The 23,987-nt window shown below is 42.4% G+C and overlaps 4 protein-coding genes across 5 annotated transcripts; all 4 read left to right on the plus strand.

The window, feature by feature from the left end:
• The first annotated feature begins 8,531 nt into the window (after nt 1-8,531).
• Nucleotides 8,532-13,818, plus strand: LOC121538758 (transmembrane protein 151B-like). Its single transcript, XM_041846919.2, has 2 exons — nt 8,532-8,897; nt 11,432-13,818. The coding sequence occupies exons 1-2, from the start codon at nt 8,769-8,771 to the stop codon at nt 12,998-13,000; spliced, it is 1,698 nt and encodes a 565-aa protein (XP_041702853.1). The 5' UTR covers nt 8,532-8,768; the 3' UTR covers nt 13,001-13,818.
• Nucleotides 13,819-14,048: 230 nt separating this feature from the next.
• LOC121539734 (HEAT repeat-containing protein 4-like) lies at nt 14,049-16,169 on the plus strand. The gene is made up of 5 exons (XM_041848447.2): nt 14,049-14,189; nt 14,453-15,233; nt 15,430-15,617; nt 15,714-15,872; nt 15,946-16,169. The coding sequence occupies exons 2-5, from the start codon at nt 14,470-14,472 to the stop codon at nt 16,167-16,169; spliced, it is 1,335 nt and encodes a 444-aa protein (XP_041704381.1). The 5' UTR covers nt 14,049-14,189; nt 14,453-14,469.
• Nucleotides 15,435-20,592, plus strand: LOC121539137 (HEAT repeat-containing protein 4-like). 2 transcript variants are annotated; one of them, XR_005995321.1, is made up of 14 exons: nt 15,435-15,617; nt 15,714-15,872; nt 15,946-16,487; nt 16,624-16,800; nt 17,046-17,215; nt 17,379-17,483; nt 17,619-17,737; nt 17,826-18,006; nt 18,185-18,254; nt 18,430-18,619; nt 18,867-18,945; nt 19,034-19,207; nt 19,369-19,430; nt 19,682-19,710. XR_005995321.1 is itself a non-coding variant. In XM_041847410.1 (14 exons), the coding sequence occupies exons 3-14, from the start codon at nt 16,247-16,249 to the stop codon at nt 19,817-19,819; spliced, it is 1,686 nt and encodes a 561-aa protein (XP_041703344.1). In that variant the 5' UTR covers nt 15,435-15,617; nt 15,714-15,872; nt 15,946-16,246; the 3' UTR covers nt 19,820-20,592. The 2 variants fall into 2 exon arrangements, 1 of the variants encoding a protein (XP_041703344.1); XM_041847410.1 differs by having other exon boundaries at nt 19,034-19,187; nt 19,682-20,592.
• On the plus strand, nt 20,445-22,865 carry LOC121539138 (transcription factor Adf-1-like). Its single transcript, XM_041847411.2, has 2 exons — nt 20,445-20,672; nt 21,554-22,865. The coding sequence occupies exons 1-2, from the start codon at nt 20,540-20,542 to the stop codon at nt 22,018-22,020; spliced, it is 600 nt and encodes a 199-aa protein (XP_041703345.1). The 5' UTR covers nt 20,445-20,539; the 3' UTR covers nt 22,021-22,865.
• The last annotated feature ends 1,122 nt before the right edge of the window (nt 22,866-23,987 follow it).

Below are 23,987 nucleotides of genomic sequence, written 5' to 3' on the forward strand. Positions count from 1 at the left end.
CTACCTTCAACCTCAGTGCCTCTTTGCTTGACATCATGGGGAAATCAAAAGAAATCAGCCAAGACCTCAGAAAAAACATTGTAGACCTCCACAAGTCTGGTTCATCCTTGGGAGCAATTTCCGAATGGCTGAAGGTACCACGTTCATCTGTACAAACAATAGTTCGCAAGTATAAACACCATGGGACCACGCAGCCATCATACCGCTTAGGAAGGAGACACGTTCTGTCTCCTAGAGAGGAACGTACTTTGGTGCGAAAAGTGCAAATCAATCCCAGAACAACAGCAAAGGACCTTGTGAAGATGCTGGAGGAAACAGGTACAAAAGTATCTATATCCACAGTAAAACGAGTCCTATATTTTTTTTATTTTTTTTTATTTCACCTTTATTTAACCAGGTAAGCCAGTTGAGAACAGGTTCTCATTTACAACTGCGACCTGGCCAAGATAAAGCAAAGTAGTGCAATAAAAACAACACAGAGTTACATATGGGGTAAAAAAAAAAAACATAAAGTCAGAAATACAACAGAAAATATATATACAGTGTGTGCAAATGTAGCAAGTTATGGAGGTAAGGCAATAAATAGGCTATAGTGCAGAATAATTACAATAGTATTAACACTGGAATGCTAGATGTGCAAGAGATTATGTGCAAATAGAGATACTGGGGTGCAAAAGAGCAAAATAAATAACAATATAGGGATGAGGTAGTTGGGTGGGCTAATTTCGGATGGGCTGTGTACAGGTGCAGTGATCGGTAAGGTGCTCTGACAACTGATGCTTAAAGTTATTGAGGGAGATAAGAGTCTCCAGCTTCAGAGATTTTTGCAATTCGTTCCAGTCATTGGCAGCAGAGAACTGGAAGGAATGGCGGCCAAAGGAGGTGTTGGCTTTGGGAATGACCAGTGAGATATACCTGCTGGAGCGCAGACTACGGGTGGGTGCTGCTATGGTGACCAATGAGCTAAGATAAGGCGGGGATTTGCCTAGCAGTGATTTATAGATGGCCTGGAGCCAGTGGGTTTGACGACGAACATGTAGTGAGGACCAGCCAACAAGAGCGTACAGGTCACAGTGGTGGGTAGTGTATGGGGCTTTGGAGACAAAACGGATGGCACTGTGATAGACTACATCCAATTTGCTGAGTAGAGTGTTGGAGGCTATTTTGTAAATTACATCGCCGAAGTCAAGGATCGGTAGGATAGTCAGTTTTACGAGGGCATGTTTGGCAGCATGAGTGAAGGAGGCTTTATTGCGAAATAGGGAAGCCGATTCTAGATTTAACTTTGGATTGGAGATTCTTTATGTGAGTCTGGAAGTTGAGTTTACAGTCTAACCAGACACCTAGGTATTTGTAGTTGTCCACATACTCTAGGTCAGACCCGTCGAGAGTGGTGATTCTAGTCGGGTGGGCGGGTGCCAGCAGCGTTCGATTGAAAAGCATGCATTTAGTTTTACTAGTGTTTAAGAGCAGTTGGAGGCTACTGAAGGATTGTTGTATGGCATTGAAGCTCGTTTGGAGGTTTGTTAACACAGTGTCCAATGAAGGGCCAGATGTATACAAAATGGTGTCGTCTGCGTAGAGGTGGATCTGAGAGTCACCAGCAGCAAGAGCGACATCATTGATATACACGGAGAAAAGTGTCGGCCCAAGAATTGAACCCTGTGGCACCCCCATAGAGACTGCCATAGGTCCAGACAACAGGCCCTCCGATTTGACACACTGAACTCTATCTGAGAAGTAGTTGGTGAACCAGGCGAGGCAGTCATTTGAGAAACCAAGGCTATTTAGTCTGCCAATAAGAATGCGGTGGTTGACAGAGTCGAAAGCCTTGGCCAGGTCGATGAAGACGGCTGCACAGTACTGTCTATTATCAATCGCGGTTATAATATCGTTTAGGACCTTGAGCGTGGCTGAAGTGCACCCGTGACCAGCTCGAAACCGGATTGCATAGCGGAGAAGGTACGGTGGTATTCGAAATGGTCGATGATCTGTTTGTTAACTTGGCTTTCGAATACTTTCGAAAGGCAGGGCAGGATGGATATAGGTCTGTAGCAGTTTGGATTTAGAGTGTCACCCCCTTTGAAGAGGGGGATGACCGCGGCAGCTTTCCAATCTCTGGGGATCTCAGACGTTATGAAAGAGAGGTTGAACAGACTAGTAATAGGGGTAGCGACAATTTCAGCGGCTAGTTTTAGAAAGAAAGGGTCCAGATTGTCTAGCCCAGCTGATTTGTAGGGGTCCAGATTTTGCAGCGCTTTCAAAACATCAGCTGTCTGAATTTGTGTGAAGGAGAAGCGGGGGGGCATGGGCAAGTTGCAGCAGAGGGTGCAGAGTTGGTGGCCGGGTTAGTGGTAGCCAGATGGAAAGCATGGCCAGCTGTAGCAAAATGCTTGTTGAAATTCTCGATTATTGTAGATTTATCGGTGGTGATAGTGTTTCCTAGCCTCAGTGCAGTGGGCAGCTGGGAGGAAGTGCTCTTATTCTCCATGGACTTTACAGTGTCCCAAAACTTTTTGGAGTTAGTGCTACAGGATGCAAATTTCTGTTTGAAAAAGTTAGCCTTTGCTTTCCTGACTGCTTGTGTATATTGGTTCCTAACTTCCCTGAAAAGTTGCATATCGCGGGGCTATTTGATGCTAATGCTGTACGCCACAGGATGTTTTTGTGCTGGTCAAGGGCAGTCAAGTCTGAGGAGAACCAGGGGCTATATCGGTTCTTAGTTCTGTATTTTTTGAATGGGGCATGTTTATTTAAGATTGAGAGGAAATTACTTTTAAGGAACAACCAGGCATCCTCTACTGACGGAATGAGATCTATATCCATCCAGGATACCTGGGCCAGGTCAATTAGGAAGGCCTCCTCGCTAAAGTGTTTTAGGGAGCGTTTGACAGTGATGAGGGGTGGTCGTTTGACCGCGGAAGGAAGAAGCCACTGCTCCAAAACCGCCATAAAAAAGCCAGACTACGGCTTGCAACTGCACATGGGGACAAAGATCGTACTTTTTGGAGAAATGTCCTCTGGTCTGATGAAACAAAAATAGAACTGTTTGGCCATAATGACCATTGTTATGTATGGAGGAAAAAGGGGGTACTTGCAAGCCGAAGAACACCATCCCGACCGTGAAGAACGGGGGTGGCAGCATCATGCTGTGGGGGTGCTTTGCTGCAGGAGGGACTGGTGCACTTCACAAAATAGATGGTATCATGACGAAGGAAAATTATGTGGATATATTGAAGCAACATCTCAAGACATCAGTCAGGAAGTTAAAGCTTGGTCGCAAATGGGTCTTCCAAATGGACAATGACCCCAAGCATACTTCCAAAGTTGTGGCAAAATGGCTTAAGGACAACAAAGTCAAGGTATTGGAGTGGCCATCAGAAAGCCCTGACCTCAATCCTATAGAAAATGTGTGGGCAGAACTGAAAAAGCGTGTGCGAGCAAGGAGGCCTACAAACCTGACTCAGTTACACCATCTCTGTCAGGAGGAATGGGCCAAAATTCACCCAACTTATTGTGGGAAGCTTGTGGAAGGCTACCCGAAACGTTTGACCCAAGTTAAAGAATTTTAAAGACAATGCTACCAAATACTAATTGAGTTTATGTAAACTTCTGATGAAGTGATGAAAGAAATAAAAGCTGAAATAAATCATTCTCTCTACTATTATTCTGACATTTCACATTCTTAAAATAAAGTGGTGATCCTAACTGACCTAAGACAGGGACTTTTTACTAGGATTAAATGTCAGGAATTGTGAAAAACTGAGTTGAAATGTATTTGGCTAAGGTGTATGTAAACTTCTGACTTCAACTGTACATATTGCACCGTACACAATTTTCTGTACTTTGTGTCTCAGTAAAAGGGGGATCCATTCTACTCAGTAGCACTTCTAGTTTCCAAATCCACAGTGTTCACACAAAGAGGATCGTCACTGCTCATTCTGCGGCCCTTAAAGAACCCTTAAACTTTCTACTAACTATTTATTGATTGAGTTGATCACTTCCCCCTAATCTATACACTTTTAGAAAAAAGCGTTCCAAAAGGGTTATTTGGCTGTCCCCATAGACCAAATCAGAATGTTTGATTTCTTGGTCTTGGCTCGCTTAATGTTACGTCGGTAGCTAGCTAGCACTCACTCTCGTTGCTGCTAGCACTATCATGAAAGGGGTCATGAGGGAAGCCCTACAATATTATGTTTTTCTAAGTAGTGAGAACAAAGCAGGAAATGTTGAAAAGTAATCTTTAGACATGTTGTACTTTTCTTGAATGTAGTTTTGTAATTGACTAAAACAAGCAGACAAGAAAATTGCGTGTGAGTCAATGGGGTAACCTAAGTAACCACAGGTTGTTTTTCCTACAGGCGGGCAGGGCCGTGACCTTCTATCTAATACCGACTAGGATATTTTAATAAATCATTACTTATTGAAGTTCTGGTCTCTCATCATCATTGAATCTCTGCTAACTAGCTGCATGCCAATGATTTGTTTAGCATAGCATTGTTGAATGAAAATAATTATTAGAATGAACGGCTGTGTCAAAACATGAGAAAATAACTAACGGCCAGCCCGCTTGGGTAACAACTTCAGAATGCAACAGTTATGCGGGCCTATCAAGGCAAGGGAAATAACGGCAGTGAGTGGCCATCATTGTGAGCGCTCACTCAATAGTTAGTTATTGGCAGCCCCTAACATGGAGAACAGAAAGCGCTGGAGTGCCATTTTAGCTGGCAATGATGTGAGTGGGACGTCTCATTCTCCGCCAAAGAAGAGGCAAGCACGGACTGTCACCAACCAGCGCCAGGACCATGCATGGATAGTTCTTCCACTTGTGCGCCATCAACGGAAACTTCACCATTAACATTACCAACTAGCTTGGTTAGCTCAGACTCACCAACCATAGCTACCTCGACTAACCTGCACATTGACTTGGTACCGGTACCCCATGTATATAGCCTCATTATTGTTATTTTATTGTGTTATAAAAAAAATAAAAAATGAAATACTTTAGTTTATTTCGTAAATTTTTTCTTAACTCTATTTTCTTAAAACTGCATTGTTGGTTAAGGGCTTGTAAGTAAGCATTTCATGGTAAGGTCTACACCTGTTGTATTCGGCGCATGTGACAAATACAATTTAATTAGTTGTTGCCTATGTACTGTAGGCTTTTTGGATATTTATTAAATCATTATTTATTGAAATTATTGTCTCGCATCATCATTGAATCTCTGCTAGCTAGCTACATGCCAATGATTTGTTTAGCATAGCAACATCGAATGAATAGAATGATTTAGAATTGGGTCAAAACATGAGAATAAGAACTAACGACCAGCCTGCTTGGGTAACAACTTCCGAATGCAAAAACGAATTTACACGTTAAAATAATGTTTTTAATAAAAACATTTCATTCATATTTTTATAAATATGTTGGCAACCGTTTTATAAAAGCAATGTCCCTCTAACCCAGGGATTATCTTCTGATAACTCCCTGTTAAGGTTCCTAAGGTCTGTTTCCGGCCCTCGGTAAGAACAGCAGAGTTATCACACTTTATACCACAGCATTGTTGAATATTCGTTTATGATTGGTTAGAAGTGCATTCTAGAATGGACATTAAAACCAGATAATGGGATAGCTAGAAAAGATATCGGGACACCTTGCAATATCTGCCTACACATGCAGACCATACTTACTACAAAGTAACAGAAATCAAAACCAACAACCACACAAACTGAAATTGGATACATTGTAAATGCAGGTCCAACAGAAAAAAACGTAGCAAGCTAGCATTGTTTTGTTTTGTTTTTGCAGAGGCATATTTTTTTGGAGCATCTGATGACCTAACGTGGTAAGTGATGAACATGAATTTCTCTGGTCCCCATGTTGCAATCATGACGCAAGTGTCACTATGTTGTCAAATCCTCCAACGTTTCTAGTTTGACCAGCTGTTTTCAGCAACTGGTATTTTTGTGTTAGTGTTTTGATATGTAATGTGATCTCCTCGTAATGAACAGTGTGGAGTGTCCTGATGAGAAAGCAAACTTTCTAACTATGCCAGGCAAAATCGGGCACCATCAGCTCCTTGTTATTTATCCAAATGAATGTCAATAGAAAACAACTTAAACAAACGCAAATGCAGCTACCTTGCTGTTATTCTGGCTGCAGAGGCTGTGACTGTGTTAGCCATAGCTAGTTGGCTAGCTAACAAGCAAGGGACAAGAATGATGCCAGCGAGCATGGCAGTGAAACATATAGAAGAGAACGACTGGGTCGCGTCTCTAGCAACCAAAAGATGAGAAAGTATGAATTCTCCTATAAAAATGAATGTGTAATGTGTGCTTTAGTATTGTTTTCTTTGGCAACTGTGGTGTAAGAGGGAAAAACGCCTCTGTTCTGTACATTACCTTGGAAAAATGAACTCCGAATGGCTGCGTCGTCCATTAGGCATTCTAGAGCGTGGGCATTCTAGACCGTGCATTATTTCCCTATTACACGGTATATTTGAACAGTAGAATTCAATGGCTATAGTTCATTCTTACATGTTCTATGTTCTTACAGCAATACGCCATCCCATCTGGTTTTGGCTCAGTGGGACTATCATTTGTTTTTCAACAGGACAATGACCCAACACACCTCCAGGCTGTGTAAGGGCTATTTTACCAAGAAGGAGAGTGATTGAGTGCTGCATCAGATGACCTGACCTCCACAATCTCTCGACCTCAACCCAATTGAGATGGTTTGGGATGAGTCGGATGGAAGAGTGAAGGAAAAGCATCCAACAAATGCTCAACATATGTGGGAACTCCTTCAAGACCGTTGGAAAAGCATTCCAGGTGAAGCTGGTTGAGAGAATGCCAAGAGTGTGCAAAGCTGTCATAAAGGCAAAGGGTGGCTATTTAAGGAATTTCAAATATAAAATATATGTTGATTTGTTTAACACTTTTTTGGTTACTACATGATTCCATATGTGTTATTTCATAGTTTTGATGTCTTCACTATTATTCTACAATGTAGAAAATAGTAAAAATAAAGAAAAACTCTTGAATGTGTAGGTGTGTCTAAACTTTTGACTGGTACTGTATATACATATAATTGTATAATAATAATAAGTCATAATAATAATTAATAATAAATAATAATAAGCAACTTCCTCTCGGGCTTAACAACATCCCTGGCAATATATCCAACAAACACTGGCTTCTCTGGCATTATCACTTAAATAACATGGTATATTTGAACAGTAGAATTAAATGGCTATAGTTCATTCTTACATGTTCTACGTTTGAGCTGCTTTTGAAAGGAGAAGTCGAATTGAAAACATTATTGGCATTGTTGAATTCCATTTTCATAATAGCAAGTTAGGACTGATGGTTTGGTTAGCTAAACTAGAAAGTCTGTTTGTTTGGTTACCAAGGCAACTTCTGTCACTATCTAGTAAACTTGCTAGCTACTTCAGTGGATGTTGAACCCACTTCTAGTGGCAAATGAACACATATCTAGCAGCAAATGTGTTCAATTATAGCCATGGTATAAAAATGATAATCAAATCCTGGCTCTGTGTTCTCTGGAAAATAATGCAAGTCTGTGGAAGGTCAGTTCCACTCACATTTTAGAGCATGCATTATTTCCCTTTACAAACTGGGTGGTTTGAGCCCTGAAAGCTGATTGGCTGAAAACGGTGGTATATCAGACCACATGTATGACAAAAAAAATATTTTTTACTGTTCAAATTATGTTGGTAACCAGTTTATAATAGCAATAAGGCACCTCGGGGGTTTGTGGTATATGGACAATATACCATACTAAGGGCTGTGTATAGGCACTCGTGGAACACACCTTCCCACCTCGTTAATTATTTTCCATAGAACGCATAGCCCCTCCCTTAGCTACACCTACAGAACGTACAGTTTATCCCTTACATAATCTCCGGTTTCTCATGCCTTAGGCTATTGCTTAAGTAGGCCTAATAACATTTAAAACAGTTCATTATGATAACAGCTGATGTGGATAGTTTTCTAACTATAGTAGTTTATTATGCATCCTAGGATTAGGCTACTTTCATGGATGTGATGATGACTGTAGGCATGATGAGGATGATGGAGTTCGAGGATGACTCAATTTGTTATGTTACAAAGTAGGCTATTATTAGAATACATGTATTTACTATGGGTGCATAATTTAGGAAAATCTCACTTTTGGAACAAGGCTATGTGACTGCAGACGACAAGTGGTGTCATGGAAAGCTCAGCCATGCCTATTTCATGTAATGTAATGTGGTAATTGAACAGTCTCTTCTTTAATTGGGCTACAGATGCTGATGCTGCACGTATCCTACACACATCGTTGGAGGCTGTGCAGTGCGCATCAATACTTTTTTAAAATTCTGTTAGCTATGCTTTTTCCTGCTTGTAGAAAGCGAATGACATCACTTTCTCTGTGCAATGAAGCCTACAGTAGGTTGTTTTGCCATTCATTTTAGATATCGGATGAGTGATCAGACTTTCTGTCAGTGATAAGGCTATTTATTGCGCGCACATATGTGACAGCGTATCACTTTCAACCTGCGGTGTTTCACATTACGGTTTCTGTTTTTTCTCCACTCTTGACTGTATTACCAAAGCCTCTGCGGTCGAATCGTCCCCGCCCTCCGGGTTCAAGCGATGGGAGCTCCTAAAGCGGGATCCCCATTTGCCTTGGCTCCAGCCCAGATGATCTGAAGTTCTGTTGAGGACCAGAAAAGAGAGGGGGCTTGGCTACGGGAAACGTGGACTTGATGCTATCATGTCCAGACAGCAGCATGTTCTCTCCAGATTTGGAAACTGATACCACTGCGGAAGACACAGCGCCCAACACCCCCAATGATGGAGACGATGCACCCGCCAGCATTGACGTACTGGAGGAGGTGAGAGTTAATGCAACATTTTCATTCAAATGCAATGAAGGCTAAGCGGTTAAATGCAATTTACATGATAGGAATGACAGCATCATCCTGAAAAAGCGCATAATGGTGTTGCCTTTTTTATGAATTTAAAATAACATGATAGCCTTCTACACTGTATATATTTAGTGGAAAGGCAACTAATTCATTGGTGCAAAAAGTGCAGCTCGCAGTCTCATAGTAAAAGGCACACAATCAATATATATGGGCCTATACATGTAGCCCATATCATATTATATTGATTGTTGCTATTCATGTCATGTCTATTTCAGTCCTCTGCTCAGATGGAATAAATTCTATACTGAGTGCAATTGGTATACCACAACATCCTTTATCTGTTCTCTGGAGTCTAATAATCACTATTAATTCACCAGCAAAATACTATTTCATTTAATAGTTAATCAGATTTTATGGAAGTGCAATAGCCAAGAGCAGCATGGGGCCTTTCCCTATCATCATCTCTACATGAATGTAATTCTGCATTCAAAAGTACTGTATTATGTAGAAGACAGTAAACAACTTCATTTTCCCAAGAAAACAAGTCATAGAAGACAGAGCCTAGTAATGACATATGTATGCAAGGCTCAATAGAGTAATTCAGAGAATCTGGATTTTGTACCCTTTAATGATGTGTACTCGGAATGCTAGAGTTTTACCTCCAGTCTGTCAGGCTGTAGTAACACTTATTCCATCTGGGGAATTGGTTGTGTGCAGCTTACCGTGAAATATAGCTTCTAGGAGAGACCATTTCATTACGACGAGTTGTTCTTACCTCAAACCGACAGTATGTCCGTGTCCCAGAGGTCTTGACCTATGATGCTGTGTTGCCCTGTACCAGGATGCTCCAAAAAAGTAAATGCTATTTTTGACGTTTTACTTGTGTTGTCGATGCCTGATTGCATGTCCCGTCTGAGTCACCCCTTTCTGTCTGGTCTGGTTAGTTTGGTTCATAACCTTCATGTGAAACACTTTACCAGTAATACATTGAACCTGACAATTTGTGGTGTTTCAGGGATATACGTTATTTCAGTGGTTCCCAACCTTTTTCGGTTACTGTACCACAAACTGAATTTTGCTCTGCCCGGAGTACCCCTGAAGTACCCCCTCTTGTGCATTTTACCAGTAGGCCTATGGTCTCATGAGTCTTCTCAAGTACCCCCTGTGGATAGGCCAAGTACCCCTAGGGGTCCTAGTACCCCTGGTTGGGAACCACTGTGTTATTGGAACCAAGTTGACTGATGATTGACTCATGAGTCATTGCTGACTGAGCTCGCCTTTGAGCATATATCAGTTAATGAGACGTTTCTTGCATGAAGCAACACTAATTCTAAGAGCTGAAAAGACCACAATGACACTTCCACTATGTTGTCAGTGGATCTTCATGGGTGAATGGCTATAGACACCTGAAGGACCTTAATTAGCTGAATACAACAAGACAAAGTATAACTAAATTAACCCTGCCTATTTGTAATGTTTTCTGGCCAGTTGCCTTAGGTCTGACTTATCTCAGCTCTGTGAGAATGCCTCTGCTGAGGAGGAGAAATTTCGTTGGCAGCCAGAATTGCAAATGTGAGCACTTTCGAAGATGTCAGGACAGACAGGTTGCTGCACTGAACTCTTCACTTGACACTCAGCAGATATAGGGCACACAGAATGTGTAATCCGACGACCTGTGTGTTTGATTTTGTTGTGGTCAAGTTTAGTATAGAAAATCAATGTTCATTTTAGCAGCCGTCTGAGGTCATAGATTGTTTAACAAGTCACTGGGGGATTGAGGATACACATGCCCTGTTGGACATGGTGCATGCTTACTGTAACCCATGCAAAGATGCTTGAAATGTTAGCAGAATGTTAGAGTTGTACATTGACCTAACATGATTAGCAGTTGTTCCCATTGCAACATAGCCATTGCAGCATAGCCTTATTAAATTACATTCACGCGAGCTACATGGTATAGCTCCAACCTCATTTACTCTATTCTGAATTTGGAAAAGCTCAGCACATTACAGCCATGTCATGGTAATTTGCATTTTGCCCACAGCAATATTGGATCAGTGTCATTTCTTAGGCTCATTGGCGTGTGTACTCACTTCTCATCATGTTTTACCATTCTCTTTCATATGGTACAGTAGCTATTATTGATGTGACACTGTTGCTTTCTGCCCTGTTAAAAACCTTTCAACCTGTATAGGTAAATATCAAATAGCCTACATTGTGATCCAGCGCTCCTTAAACACAGCCATATCATCGAACTGATTCATCAGACATGGCGTCACAGGAAAGAAGAAACATAAAGAAGCTGGTGTACATTTATTAGAGATTCCCTAGTGAATCCTTTAAGTGCTTCAAACAGTGTTCTCCTTTGAAATCACTCTGCTGAAACCTATTTAAATGCTTTTGTCATACACATCTATCTTTTCAAAGTTAGAGTATTGTATGTAAGCTTTTTTCTCACACTGTCTCTCTTTTTCCTCTTCGCTCTCGCTCTCTTTCTGCAGCAGCGGCCTGCGAGGCAGTCCCTGAGTGCCTGTATGTGTCGAGAGTCCCACTGGCGCTGCCTTCTGCTCTCCCTGCTGATGTACAGCTGCCTGGGCGCTGTGGCTTGGTGCCAGCTCACCCGAGTCACCAAGCTCAGCTTCGACTCATCTGTCACATCCCTGACCTCCATTTCCTCACTCGAGGGGGTTGGCATGGGAGGACGCTCTATGATTTACCATGACAGCCCCTGCTCTGACGGCTATGTGTACATCCCTCTGGCCTTCCTGTTCATGCTCTATGTCGTCTACCTGGTAGAGTGCTGGCACTGCCGGTCTCGTAGTGAGCTACAGTGTAAGGCTGATGTGGATAGCGTGTATGAGCAGGTATTGAGGATGCGACAGGCCCGTCCGTGTGTTTGGTGGAAGGCCATAAGTTATCATTTTGTTCGGAGGACCAGACAGGTGACCCGCTACCGGAACGGCGAAGCCTACACCACCACCCAGGTCTACCATGAGCGGGTCAACACACACGTGGGTGAGGGAGAGTTTGAATACAGTCGCTGTGGTATGCAGGACGTCTCACGAGATCTACGTGGACTGGAGAGCCACCCGGCAACGAGACTTCGTTTCACCAAGTGCTTCAGTTTCACTGGGGCTGGACCAGAAAATAATTACCTCAACCAACGTGCCAGGTTCTTCTCAGAGATTGAGGGTTTGGATGACTACATGGAGGCTCGAGAAGGGATGCAACTGAAAAACGTGGACTTTAAAGAGCATCTGATAGCCTACGTGGACCCTGACCGGTTGCCCTGGTATACTTCTCAGGTGGCTTTCTGGTTCGCTGCTCTGCTCATGCTGTCCTGGCCCCTGAGGGTGTTTATAGAGTACCGTACAGCTTTTCTGCACTACCATGTTGAGAAGCTCTTTGGGCTGGAGTACAGCCACAGCAGCCCCTCTCCAATAGAGGAGGTTCCCATCAGGAGTGGTCTCCCTCGGGTAGATACCGTGGACAGCACTGAGCTGGAGTGGCACATCCGCTCCAACCGCCAGTTGATCCCCAGCTACTCAGAGGCCATGCTGATGAACCTGGCGTCTTCAGACTCTGGTACAGCTGATGAAATCAGGTCCTCTAACTGCTTCCTGCTGGACAGCCACCCAGCCCAGAGCTATGGCACGCTGGTGCAGGACTGTGAGCACTGCTGCCAGCTGCAGGGTGAGGTTGGACAGAGGCGGGCCACCACCAGCTCCAGCTGTTCCTCCATCTTCTCCCGTCATGCCTTTCACTCCCGCCTATCCCTGGACACCTCACGCTTCTCACTGTGCCGCATGTACGGCTCTCTGCGCACCGTGGGCCTGTGGAGGAGCCGCAGCAGCACACTGACTGACCGCTGCTGTGTGGACGAGCAGTGCTGCAATTCCTATTCCAGCCAGCTGGCTCTCAACGAGAGCCCACCCACCTACCGGGACGCACACTTCTTCCCCGTCCTCATTGTGCACCGGCCCGAGGGCTGCGGTAGTGGTGACTCCACCACAGAGGTGCGTCGGTACTATGTCCACCGGGGGTCCTGCTGCCTGGAGACCTCACTCTGAGGGACCAAGAGACATTTGACTGATTCAGTAACAATATATTCCAAATAAGAGGTTGTGAGAGTCCAAGAGCATACAAAGACACTGTTCTTTTGACAGCACTGAAAGTGTGTTACTCACTATAGGTGAATGGTTCAACATGTTTTATAAATTCTATTGTTATTAGAAAGTATTGACTGTATTTCAAAGGTTCTTGTAAAACTGATGTCTAAGTTGCTGACAGAGTTTTTGACTTTCTTCCAATCACAAAGATAATTTTCCGTTAGGACCTCTGGATGTTGCATTGCTTTTATTGATACTTGAATTCTGACACTTCAATCACCATTAATTTAATGATGTTTTGTCTCCCTGTGCCTAGTCAATAGATTTAAAAAATGTTAGTCTGCTGTGAATATTCCAGATATTACATGTACCTTTTCAAATGTTAAAAAACAACAACACTATTGAAGTCACACATATATCTATTTATGTGAGAGTTTGAATAATATGAATTATTAATTATAATCTATTATTATTAATATTAATAATATTAATAATTTGTTACAACAAATGCAAGCTAGGTTCAAAAGCTAACATAAGCATCCATGCCTATAGTCTCAAGGGAGCATGTTGAGATACTTACTCCAATTCTCAAAGTTAGTTTAAAAGGTGAATTGTAATCTATTTGTGAGTCCAAAGCAGTTCAATTATTGATACAGATTATTTTAATAGAAATCATGATGAGATAATATTGCTTTATAAATTAGAATTATATTGCAAAATAACTTGATTGGATTAAATCTGGAGTTTGAACAAAGTGATTGACAACATTTTAAAAGCATACAGAGAGCAATAAAGAAATTGTGCCGTTTTAAATGGCAGTGACTGTTAATAAAAAGGCATCTAACAAAATCATGTATTTTGTGTAAGCATAAAATATCTGTTGGTTGTTGTTACATTGCTGCTACATTCACAAAGACATGAACAAAGCTATCCCTGGCAAACTCTCAGCTGCTTTGTTGCCATGACAACTAATGGTCAACAGCTGTTAGCAGCATTGGAGGTGGTGATTCTTCCTGGATTATGTCTAGGTTGAAGATAACATTATAGATATAATATATATATATAGATATAATATATATATATATATATATTTTAGACCTAGTATTCTGTCTACTACAACAGGTATACGGAGAGACAACAAAATATGCAGGTAAGTGTTTAGGCTTTTTATGGTTTCAAATGTTATGGTTTGAAAAATGTATCTTATACTTATAATTTAAGTGGGCTGATTAGCAGGCTCAAGATATAGTATTTTAGCGACTTACAGTATCATTCCTTTTAAAGAGATTTTATGCATCCTTTTATGGTATTTTATGCACTTCTCAGCAACATATGAACCTAGCAACGTGAGGCTCTTTGAATTGCACCCAATTTATTTATGTTACATTTTTTTATGAATGTTTGTTCCCCAAGAGGATATATTAAGCAACATGGATTTGGTAAAACGCACCAAATCAAAGGTGGGCCGCCTACAAAATCTGAAAGGCCAGCAGCTCTACAGACAACTCCTCAACAATGCCACCTGCGGTCTCACCTTCTCCAAAGATGTTATATGGGAGATGGGGTCAGACAGTATACCTTACAGTCAAGCTGACTTCCACTGGCTTTTCAATGCCTCTGGACCTCTGGCACCAAGTCCCAAGCTGAAGAGCACAGGGATAAAATCGTTGAAATGTATCCCCCTTCATCCTTCACCTCAGGATCCTGCCAAGAACAGAGGCTTCAGAGACCCTCCCTCTATGCTCCCTGAATTACAAATATCCCAACTTGCTCCATTAACTGCCAAAGACTCCTTTACACTGCCTAGTCACCAGGGGGGGCTCTTAGATTCCTTTAAAAGGACAGGACTACGAGGAGTTTCTAATGTTTACAACTGTCTAGAGGAAGCATCTACAGGAGGCAGGGAGGACCGTTTAAAGAGCTGCCACTGGGATGAGTTTGTGCTAAAGAAGCTGTCCAAGACCACAGCCCAGTGGATAGTGAGTCAACAGATTCCAAACCAGTGCCAGAATAAGACTCGGCTGCAGTCACTGCTGAGGAGTCAGTATGGTTCGGCCAGCGCCACAGATCTAGTCAATGAGGAGCCCATGTGTGAGGAGGATTTCTGCAGCTACCAAGATCTCCACAAGCAGACTGAGAAGCAGCGGGCTCTTCAGAGCAGCAAGGCTGAGACACCTCTTCCTGTATACTACAGGCAAGGAGACAAAACCTACTGTAATATTTCATGTTGAATTATTGAGTCCCCAGTCAGTTTTACGCCTCAAACAAATAGTGTCCAATGCACTAAAGTTGATGTTTTATGTGAGTTTCTATAATGTGTAGATCATCAGAATTTGTATTCACGGTTTCATATCACTGATCTCTATTTTCACTTGACATCCCTGCCGCAGGGTGCAGGGCTACTCTCTTCCCCCTGCATGTTCTGATGAGCCTGGGGGTATGAACCAGACTGCCAACACTGTAGCAGTCAAGCACATTGAAACACCTCAACCTCCTCGTCTTCAGGATAGCCTCAACCCCCGTGCTGGAAGCCATGTCTTGCACACAGAGAACAACTTTGAACAGGAAATATTTTCTGGTACACCCTCTCTCTCAATTCACATTCAACTGAAAAAAGTATTTTCTACATTGGTTATTGATCTACATCATATTGCCTTGACTTTGCATGTTGCAGGAATAGCCAAACAGGTACATCAGCGTGATCCACGGAACCACGATCGCATCATCATGGACAACAATTCAGAGTACCAAAAGAACCTTCAAGACTTTTTCCCCTGTGGTCCAGATAAGTGGACGAAGGCTTCAGCAGCAACCATGCACAATGAGACACAAGGTTGGGACTTTACCCAAAGAAATACAACCTCTGATAAAGGCAAGGTTTTACTAATTCAAATTCCATTGGGTAGGAATGCGACGGGTGGAGAAAGGTGCTCGGCGGTGGGTGGACCTGCCTACCACTGCTGACTATGCCACAGAGGTGGGTCTGAGACCTCCTGACTACAGCGGGAAAGACACAGAGGTGCCCAGACAGCAACCCCTCTACAACCCTATGCCTGAGCTCTCCTCCTTACGCTACGCAGTGGAGGGATGGAGGAGCGCCTGGAAGATCAGGTGGTCTCCTTGTCATTAAATATTGATGTTCTCTAAGCATTTGTCAATATCACTGTGCTGTTAAGCCTAATTTATTTCACATCGTTACACTACAGCATGCCCAGACATACTCCAAAGTTACTGTATATTGTCACAGAAGACAAGCACTTCAGTTTGCTCTTTAATCTGAGGAGGCTGTTCCTTCCTGTTCTAGAGATCACCTGGCAGAGTGTGACTATTGAAGGGCTGAAGAGGGCCCTTAAAGACCTGCACTACTACGTTCGCCTGTCAGCCATAGCCACTTGTGCATCAGGGGCAGTGAACAGACCGAGGGAAGAGCAACATCCCACAGATACAGGTGAGATGTAATAGATTGCGTCATATCTCAACTAATCTTTTTCAATTTGTTTAGGTACTTGTGTGTGAGTATGTACATATATAGTGGACATGGACAAAACATACTTTAGCACTTGTTTTTGTGAAACCCACCCCAGGTCAGTATGGCCGTGTGTGGGACATCCAGCCAGTTCCTCAGGAGCTCCAGCCACTTCTTCTCCTGGCTCTCGACGACCCTGTGAAGAGAGTTCAGATGGCAGCAGCAGTGTGCCAGTATGCCATGGGCACGCCAGACTCCCGAGCCCGAATAATCCTCCGCAATGCACTACATCAAGGTTAGGTCATACTGTATTTATTTTGGAGTACATTGTAATAACATATACCTTAAAAGATAGTTGCACCTCATGTCTTTCCCTACCACCAAGGCCCAGATTGTCTGTGTGAATACTCACATCTGAAAGGAATATAAACTGTAAATGGAACACCAATACTTTAAGTAAATAACTTAGGTATGGGTTTATTATTCAGGATGAATTGCGTTTCACTGACATCAAATGAATGGTGTAGTGTTTCGTGTCAGACTCTGCAGGTGTAGGTGCAGACAGCTGGGTGGCAGCACAGTGCCTGGCCATGGAAGGGGAGCACAGTCGGACAGTCATTCAGAGACTTCTCTCCCAGCACTTCGTCAGTGAGGTTCAAACAGATAATGAACAGTCAGCCGCTCTACTTGCCAGCATCAGTAGCAAGACAGTACGTAACTCCAATTTGTTCCCCTTAAATTGCTTAAACTAAATGATATACCCATTATATACCCAGTCATTGGGGCAAGCACTATTAGCCTACGCTCTTCTGTTTAATCACAAATCCATGATAAATGAAATGTCATTTTTCTGGTCTTAACATTTTTCTTTAGACTCTAGTTCACTCTCTGCTGGCTGAGGAGTTGAATTGTGCCAACTGGAGGACCAGACTCATGGCTTGCAACACTATCTCCCAATTGAAAGGCCCAATTAATAAGGTGTCTCCTGCAATCTCATACATTTTATAGATTTCTTGAGGCCCTAATTCTGTGATTTTACTTGGTGTCTCAAATCAAACCTAAATTATGATACTGATATGTGATTATGTACTCATTAGAAATTATTTTTTGTAGGACCTTGCAAACAAGTTGATCTACCTGATGTGGAATGACTGGAGTGGTAAAGTGAAACAGACTGCAGCCCAGGCCCTGGGGAAACTAGGAATGGGACGAGATGTGCACAACGAGCTGAGGTACCAGATTGGCATTTGGTGATCACTAATGAGCTGATCAGAGGGCATCTCACTCTTTTCCTAAAACCTCACCCATTGGCTGTTTCAGAATGAAGCTAGAGGAAGGTCCCGCCTCCTGGAAGGTGGAGGCTCTCATCCTCATAGCTCAGCTACAGATCATGACCGCCAAGCTGCTGCCACCCTTCCTGAAATGTTTCAATGACAACTTTGTGGCTGTGAGGAAACAGGCCTGTCTGACTGCTGCAGCTCTCATTATGATGGACAGCATGGTGAGAAAGGGTTGAGGAGAGGCAGCAGTTTGCAGACGTTTGTCTCGACTTCGTCTCGTGCCTAATACTCATGCCAATATATCCTATAAACCACGCCTTCTTTGGCAATATCACTTCATTATAGATAGATGATGGACTTCAGGTGAAAAAATGCCTTGTCTTTACTTTTTGGTTTTAGGTCTTGAATCAGCTGATTCAGCTAACGCAGAATGACCCAGCATGGGAGGTTAAAGTTGTTGCAATCAGTGGTAAGCAGCATGGTGATGACCACTGGCCAACAGAGTAGATTTTGTAATGACAGTGTGAAACTGCAACTGCACTACATATGCAACTTTCTGTGATAGTGTATCTAAATATACAGTATAAGTCTAGTGTCAGAAAGCAGATGTGTGAACGTGTTGAGGCACTGCAATTGTTTGTTAGCTTTAGGGAAGATAGGTTGCCTCACGCCCACCCTCCAGGACCTCCTCCTCTGGGCATTACATCATGAGGAGGAACCCCAGGTACGCATCGCTGCCTGTGAGGCCCTAAAGATCCTTAAAGTGAAGGGACCAGAGCTGCAGCATCTCCTACAGGAGCGGTTTGTACTGGAACCCCACCCCCAGGTCCATAGGTGAGTCAGAGTTCAGTTCAAAATCCATCCCACTGGGCACAGACGTCAATTCAATGTCTATTCCACTTTGGTTCCACGTCATTTCATTGAAATGATGTGGAAACAACGTTGATTTAATTAGTGTGTGCCCAGTGGGATATAATGTCATGCCATATCTGTGTTAGCTTTACCGGTATGAGTGTTTATCCATGTAGCTATGTCCATAACATTATAAACAATAAATCAATGTTTTTTCTTTGTCTACAAGGCATATACAGGGGCTCCTCAAAAACTATGGCTACAGTATTGAAGGAGACAAGGGCATGGTCCACAAGATCAAAGATCAGGTAAATTAGTTTCAAGGTTAGCCATGGAAAGGCACTCATGTTTTTGTTGCAAACTGAGGGCCATCAGTTCCGTCCTCCTGGTTTGCAGGTTCAGAGGCTATGCACCAAGCGCATCATCACAGACAAAGTGCTGTTGATGGAGAAGCTGGAGGACATGTACCAGCAGCAGAGGAAGTATCTGGTAAATGAGAGCCAGCCGGACACTACGCCAATATCACGGCTGCTGCAGGAACGCTACAACAGTGAGTGACGGACTACTACGGTGTGTTCAGCTGAGTTAAAGATATAATTTAATTATTGATGTTCAGTGAATTAGAGCCATCTTATTTCCCGAAGTTACAGTATATGCAGTTTGCTGACTGCGATGAATATCGTTTTTGAAGAAGGTAACATGAAACTATTGTGGGCATTGTCTTTTTCTAGGGATGAAACATTGCCCTTCCACAGTAAGGCCGACTCACTCCTCAGATTCCTCTGTGACTCAGGTATTCCCTGTCCTCTCGGAGTTCCTAGTCTTGTTGCAGAACTAGAGAACAAACCAGTTTCAAATGTACACTTTATTTTATGCTAAATTGATTTACTATATAAAATGAATAGCTACTATTAATACAAGCAATTACTTACAAAACAAATATGTATTTTACAAATATGACATGAATACAATCATAACCAGGATAAAAACAAACACAGTTAAAGCAGATGTTGTAAATTAACAGAACTCCCCCTTTCTCTGTAGTCCTCCTCTAAATGCAAGCTTGAATCAAGCCCTGTCAACAAATCCTCTTCATCTGCTTATCAAGATCATCAAAACTCTGCATCATGTGACAGTGGAGAAACCTCAGCACTCCAAGAAAATGAAGATAAAATTTCATAGAACCATGGCCGCATAAAATAAATACAGTATTTGTTGACTAAGAAATGCATGTTTGCTTTAGTGGTACTAGGGGATTTTTGTAGTTGTAAGGGATTGTGAAGGGGTTGATTTACTGTCAGGTAGTGGTGTTATTGATGGAGCTGTGCTGCTGGCTCCTCCACTGCTGAACCTGTTTGCAGTTGTTCCACCTCTGTCACCTGGGCCAGGAGCTGAGCTACACCATTGTTCTAAGAGAGAGAACAACATTTCTGTGGGAAATACTGTAGGTCAGATTATGACTCTGATATGCATATTGGAACATATATATTGCGCATTACAGGGCCACAAAAATAGTTGTGATGAGCTTGGGTATGTAAACTCTGTGGAGGATATACAGTATAGTGCTCCTTAATAGAATGGACACCACTTTGACTGCGACACAATGTACGGGTGTACAGTGCAATATGTATGTTCTATTCGCATCTGACCGGTATTAAACAGATTAAGGGCCACAATAATAAAAGCAACGACCCTGGGTGTGTAAACTCTACATTTTAATATAGTATAAGTATATCCTATCGATTCTTTTGCATATACAGTGTGTACAGGACAGGCCTCATTCTAAAAGATTCCAAAAATCATTGACCCCGACCCGGAAGTGCTTAGTTATTCTTGCTGGCTTCACAGTGGTCTGGCTACCTGCCTCCTGGTTAGCTAGATAACTAACTAGCTAGTCTTGGGATGGCTGCAGAAAGAATCATATCAGCAGTTTCAGACTACCCAGAATTATATAACTCAACTTTGACTTCATATAGGGACCCGATAAAAAAAGCTGATGCATGGAAGGCTGTGGGTAAACAATTGGGACTGAAAGGTATGGTCTGATTAACACGCTAAGAACAGTAGCATACATTTGGGCTAGCTAAGTTAACGTGAGTAATGAGTAACATTTTTAACGTTACTAGCTAGCTAGAAAACGTGTTCTTCGCTAACGTTAGTTATTAAGTTTGACATATCTGACAATATTGTGTAGACTAGCTTGATATATTTTCTAGCGAACAACATCGTTCACACTGAGTTTGTTAACTTCCAGGTCTATGCTAGCTAGCTACTGTTTTGCCTGGTTAGTTTGTAACGTTAATTGTTTGCGACCCTTAACTGTTCCTCACTCTTTATTGTTTTGTTAATTGCATTGGAATAGTTGGCTACGTTGATTGATTGATTAGTAATGCTGATTGCCTTGGTCAATATACCTTGGAGAGTGAAGTTAGCTAACCACAGGGGCAGTGTGTCACGGTTTGTTTACTAGTTAGCTAACGTTAGCTAGCTAACGAATTAACTTGCTACCTAAGGTGAACCAGTTGAGTGGGCACTCATGATTTGCACCACCAGTGTCCCACCAAGAAAAATGTTGGTTGCTACACCAGCAGTTTATTAACGATGATTAGGTCAGTGTTAGTATAAGAATATAATCCAATGATTTAACAATATTATGTCAACACTGGAGATAAACTCTTAGTTAGAGCAGTGCAAGCCATTTTATCCACTGACAACGTAATGCTACGCTATAGAGACGGGGTCTTTACGCATCCTAACTCTGTTTATGAATTTAAGTGGTTAGTCCGACAACGTCTACATTTGTGGGAACACATTGCTCATCCAAATGACCATGCATAAAGCACTGGTATAGCCATAAGGAAAAGTTCAACAGAACAGACTACTGTCAAACTTGGATAACCTCTTTTTCTGTTCCAGAGGAAGATGCCCGAAAGAAATGGAGAAACCTGAGGGATGTGTTCACAAGGAAAGTGAAAGCAGATCGGATTCGTGGTGCCACGGGGAAAGCCCTAAAAAAATGGAGATATAGTGAGTTAATGGCATTTCTGATCCCATACATACAACGAGGTAGAGGCACTGGCAGCAACAATAGCACAGAGGAGTTTGATGATGGAAAAGATGAGACAACTAGCACCTCTGATGTCCTGATTGATCTAGATGGAAGTGTGGTTGATACCAAGATGTCACCACCTTTGGACAACAACTTGCATGAGATGACATGGAAAGATTCCTGGCAAACAGCTGGACAAGGAGACAATGAGGATGAGATGTTTTTCATGAGCCTACTCCCTCACCTCAAGCGGTTACCTTACAGGAAAAAGTGTGCAATTAAGCTGAAATTTCATCAACTTCTCCACGATGCTGAATTTGAGGACACTGACTAGCCTAACTGTACAGTACAGTGTATCTCTTTTGTATCAACGAGTTGGGACTTTCTTAGGACAAAACATTTTGTTGGAAATACATTTTATCAATTTTCATTTAGTTACCTTGAGAAAGTGTCCAAGAGTGCTTCTTTGGAACCCCTCCCTCCCAGACAAACCTTCCAAGTTTGAGCCCACTGGTGATGTCTCAGTGTGGTAGTGATAGACTGGAGAGGGGCTGTAGTTCTTAACCGAACTAAGCTAGAAACATTATTTTTTGTTTTAAATGTTTGTTGCCTAATATTTGTGGAGAGGGCTGCTGTTAACAAAGACCCTTTATACATACGAACACATGAAAATGGAGCTTGTTTGTAACTTTGAATTTTATTTGTAAAAAATATTGTAACCATGTTGGTCAATATTTTGTGTCACCTTACCCTCTGGTCACATTCATCTTTGATAATCATACAGGCATAGCCAAGGGAAGATGTTTGGGGGTGGGGGCATGCAGAAAGAAAGTAAAAAGGCAGCGCTACAGACCGCTATATCGGTCTGCTAATACAGGACTAGTAAAGGCCCAGTGCACTACTTATTTTCTGATTTTTTTCAGGGGGTGCGCTGCAGCACCCCTACAACAGGTATGCATTTTGTTTGCTCCTGTAAGACTTCAGTCTGGTTTGCAACTTAAATGTTTTTTTTGGGGGGGTGGGGGTTTGAGTAAATGTTCTCCATGCTAGTGTAATGGCGCAATAGTTGCTCTTTTTACAATTGATCTTTGTCTTTACTTTTTGAAGTTGGCTATTTCATTCATGCTTTTTAGAATGTTATTGAGCTTAATAAAAGTTCACTCAGCTGCATTCATTTCACTAAGGTGTTGATTCTGTATGTCAAGCAAGTTATGAATGCATATGGAAAATGTCACTTACCAAGTGATACCAGTACTCCGATTTTTCACTTTAAAATGTATGTCTGTCAAAGAAAAAATGATTGAGAAGTTAAACCATACAACTCTGTGCACATGGACTACTTTTAACAATTTCCACTGAAAATCTTACAAAAACACATTGAATTGAACAGTGCAGATGTAAAGTTTGGTAAGAGAATGACTTTGCTGTCATTCTGTTACATGTGTTTTTGTAACATTTTCAATGGACATTTACAGTGAGGGGAAAAAAGTATTTGATCCCCTGCTGATTTTGTACATTTGCCCACTGACAAAGACATGATCAGTCTATAATTTTAATGGTAGGTTTATTTGAACAATGAGAGACAGAATAACAACAAAAACATCCAGAAAAACGCATGTCAAAAATGTTATAAATTGATTTGCATTTTAATGAGGGAAATAAGTATTTGACCCCTCTGCAAAACATGACTTAGTACTTGGTGGCAAAACCCTTGTTGGCAATCACAGAGGTCAGACGTTTCTTGTAGTTGGCCACCAGGTTTGCACACATCTTAGGAGGGATTTTGTCCCACTCCTCTTTGCAGATCTTCTCCAAGTCATTAAGGTTTCGAGGCTGACGTTTGGCAACTCGAACCTTCAGAACCCTCCCTCATTGGCAAACTTCAGACGGGCATGTATATGTGCTTTCTTGAGCAGGGGGACCTTGCGGGCGCTGCAGGATTTCAGTCCTTCACGGCGTAGTGTGTTACCAATTGTTTTCTTGGTGACTATGGTCCCAGCTGCCTTGAGATCAGTGACAAGATCCTCCCGTGTACTTCTGGGCTGATTCCTCACTGTTCTCATGATCATTGCAACTCCACGAGGTGAGATCTTGCATGGAAACCCCAGGCCGAGGGAGATTGACAGTTCTTTTGTGTTTCTTCCATTTGCGAATAATCGCACCAACTGTTGTCACCATCTCACCAAGCTGCTTGGCGATGGTCTTGTAGCCCATTCCAGCCTTGTGTAGGTCTACAATCTTGTCCCTGACATCCTTGGAGAGCTCTTTGGTCTTGGCCATGGTGGAGAGTTTGGAATCTGA

This window comes from Coregonus clupeaformis, chromosome 25 (genome assembly GCF_020615455.1).
Source record: "Coregonus clupeaformis isolate EN_2021a chromosome 25, ASM2061545v1, whole genome shotgun sequence".
Taxonomy (NCBI): Eukaryota; Metazoa; Chordata; class Actinopteri; order Salmoniformes; family Salmonidae; genus Coregonus; species Coregonus clupeaformis.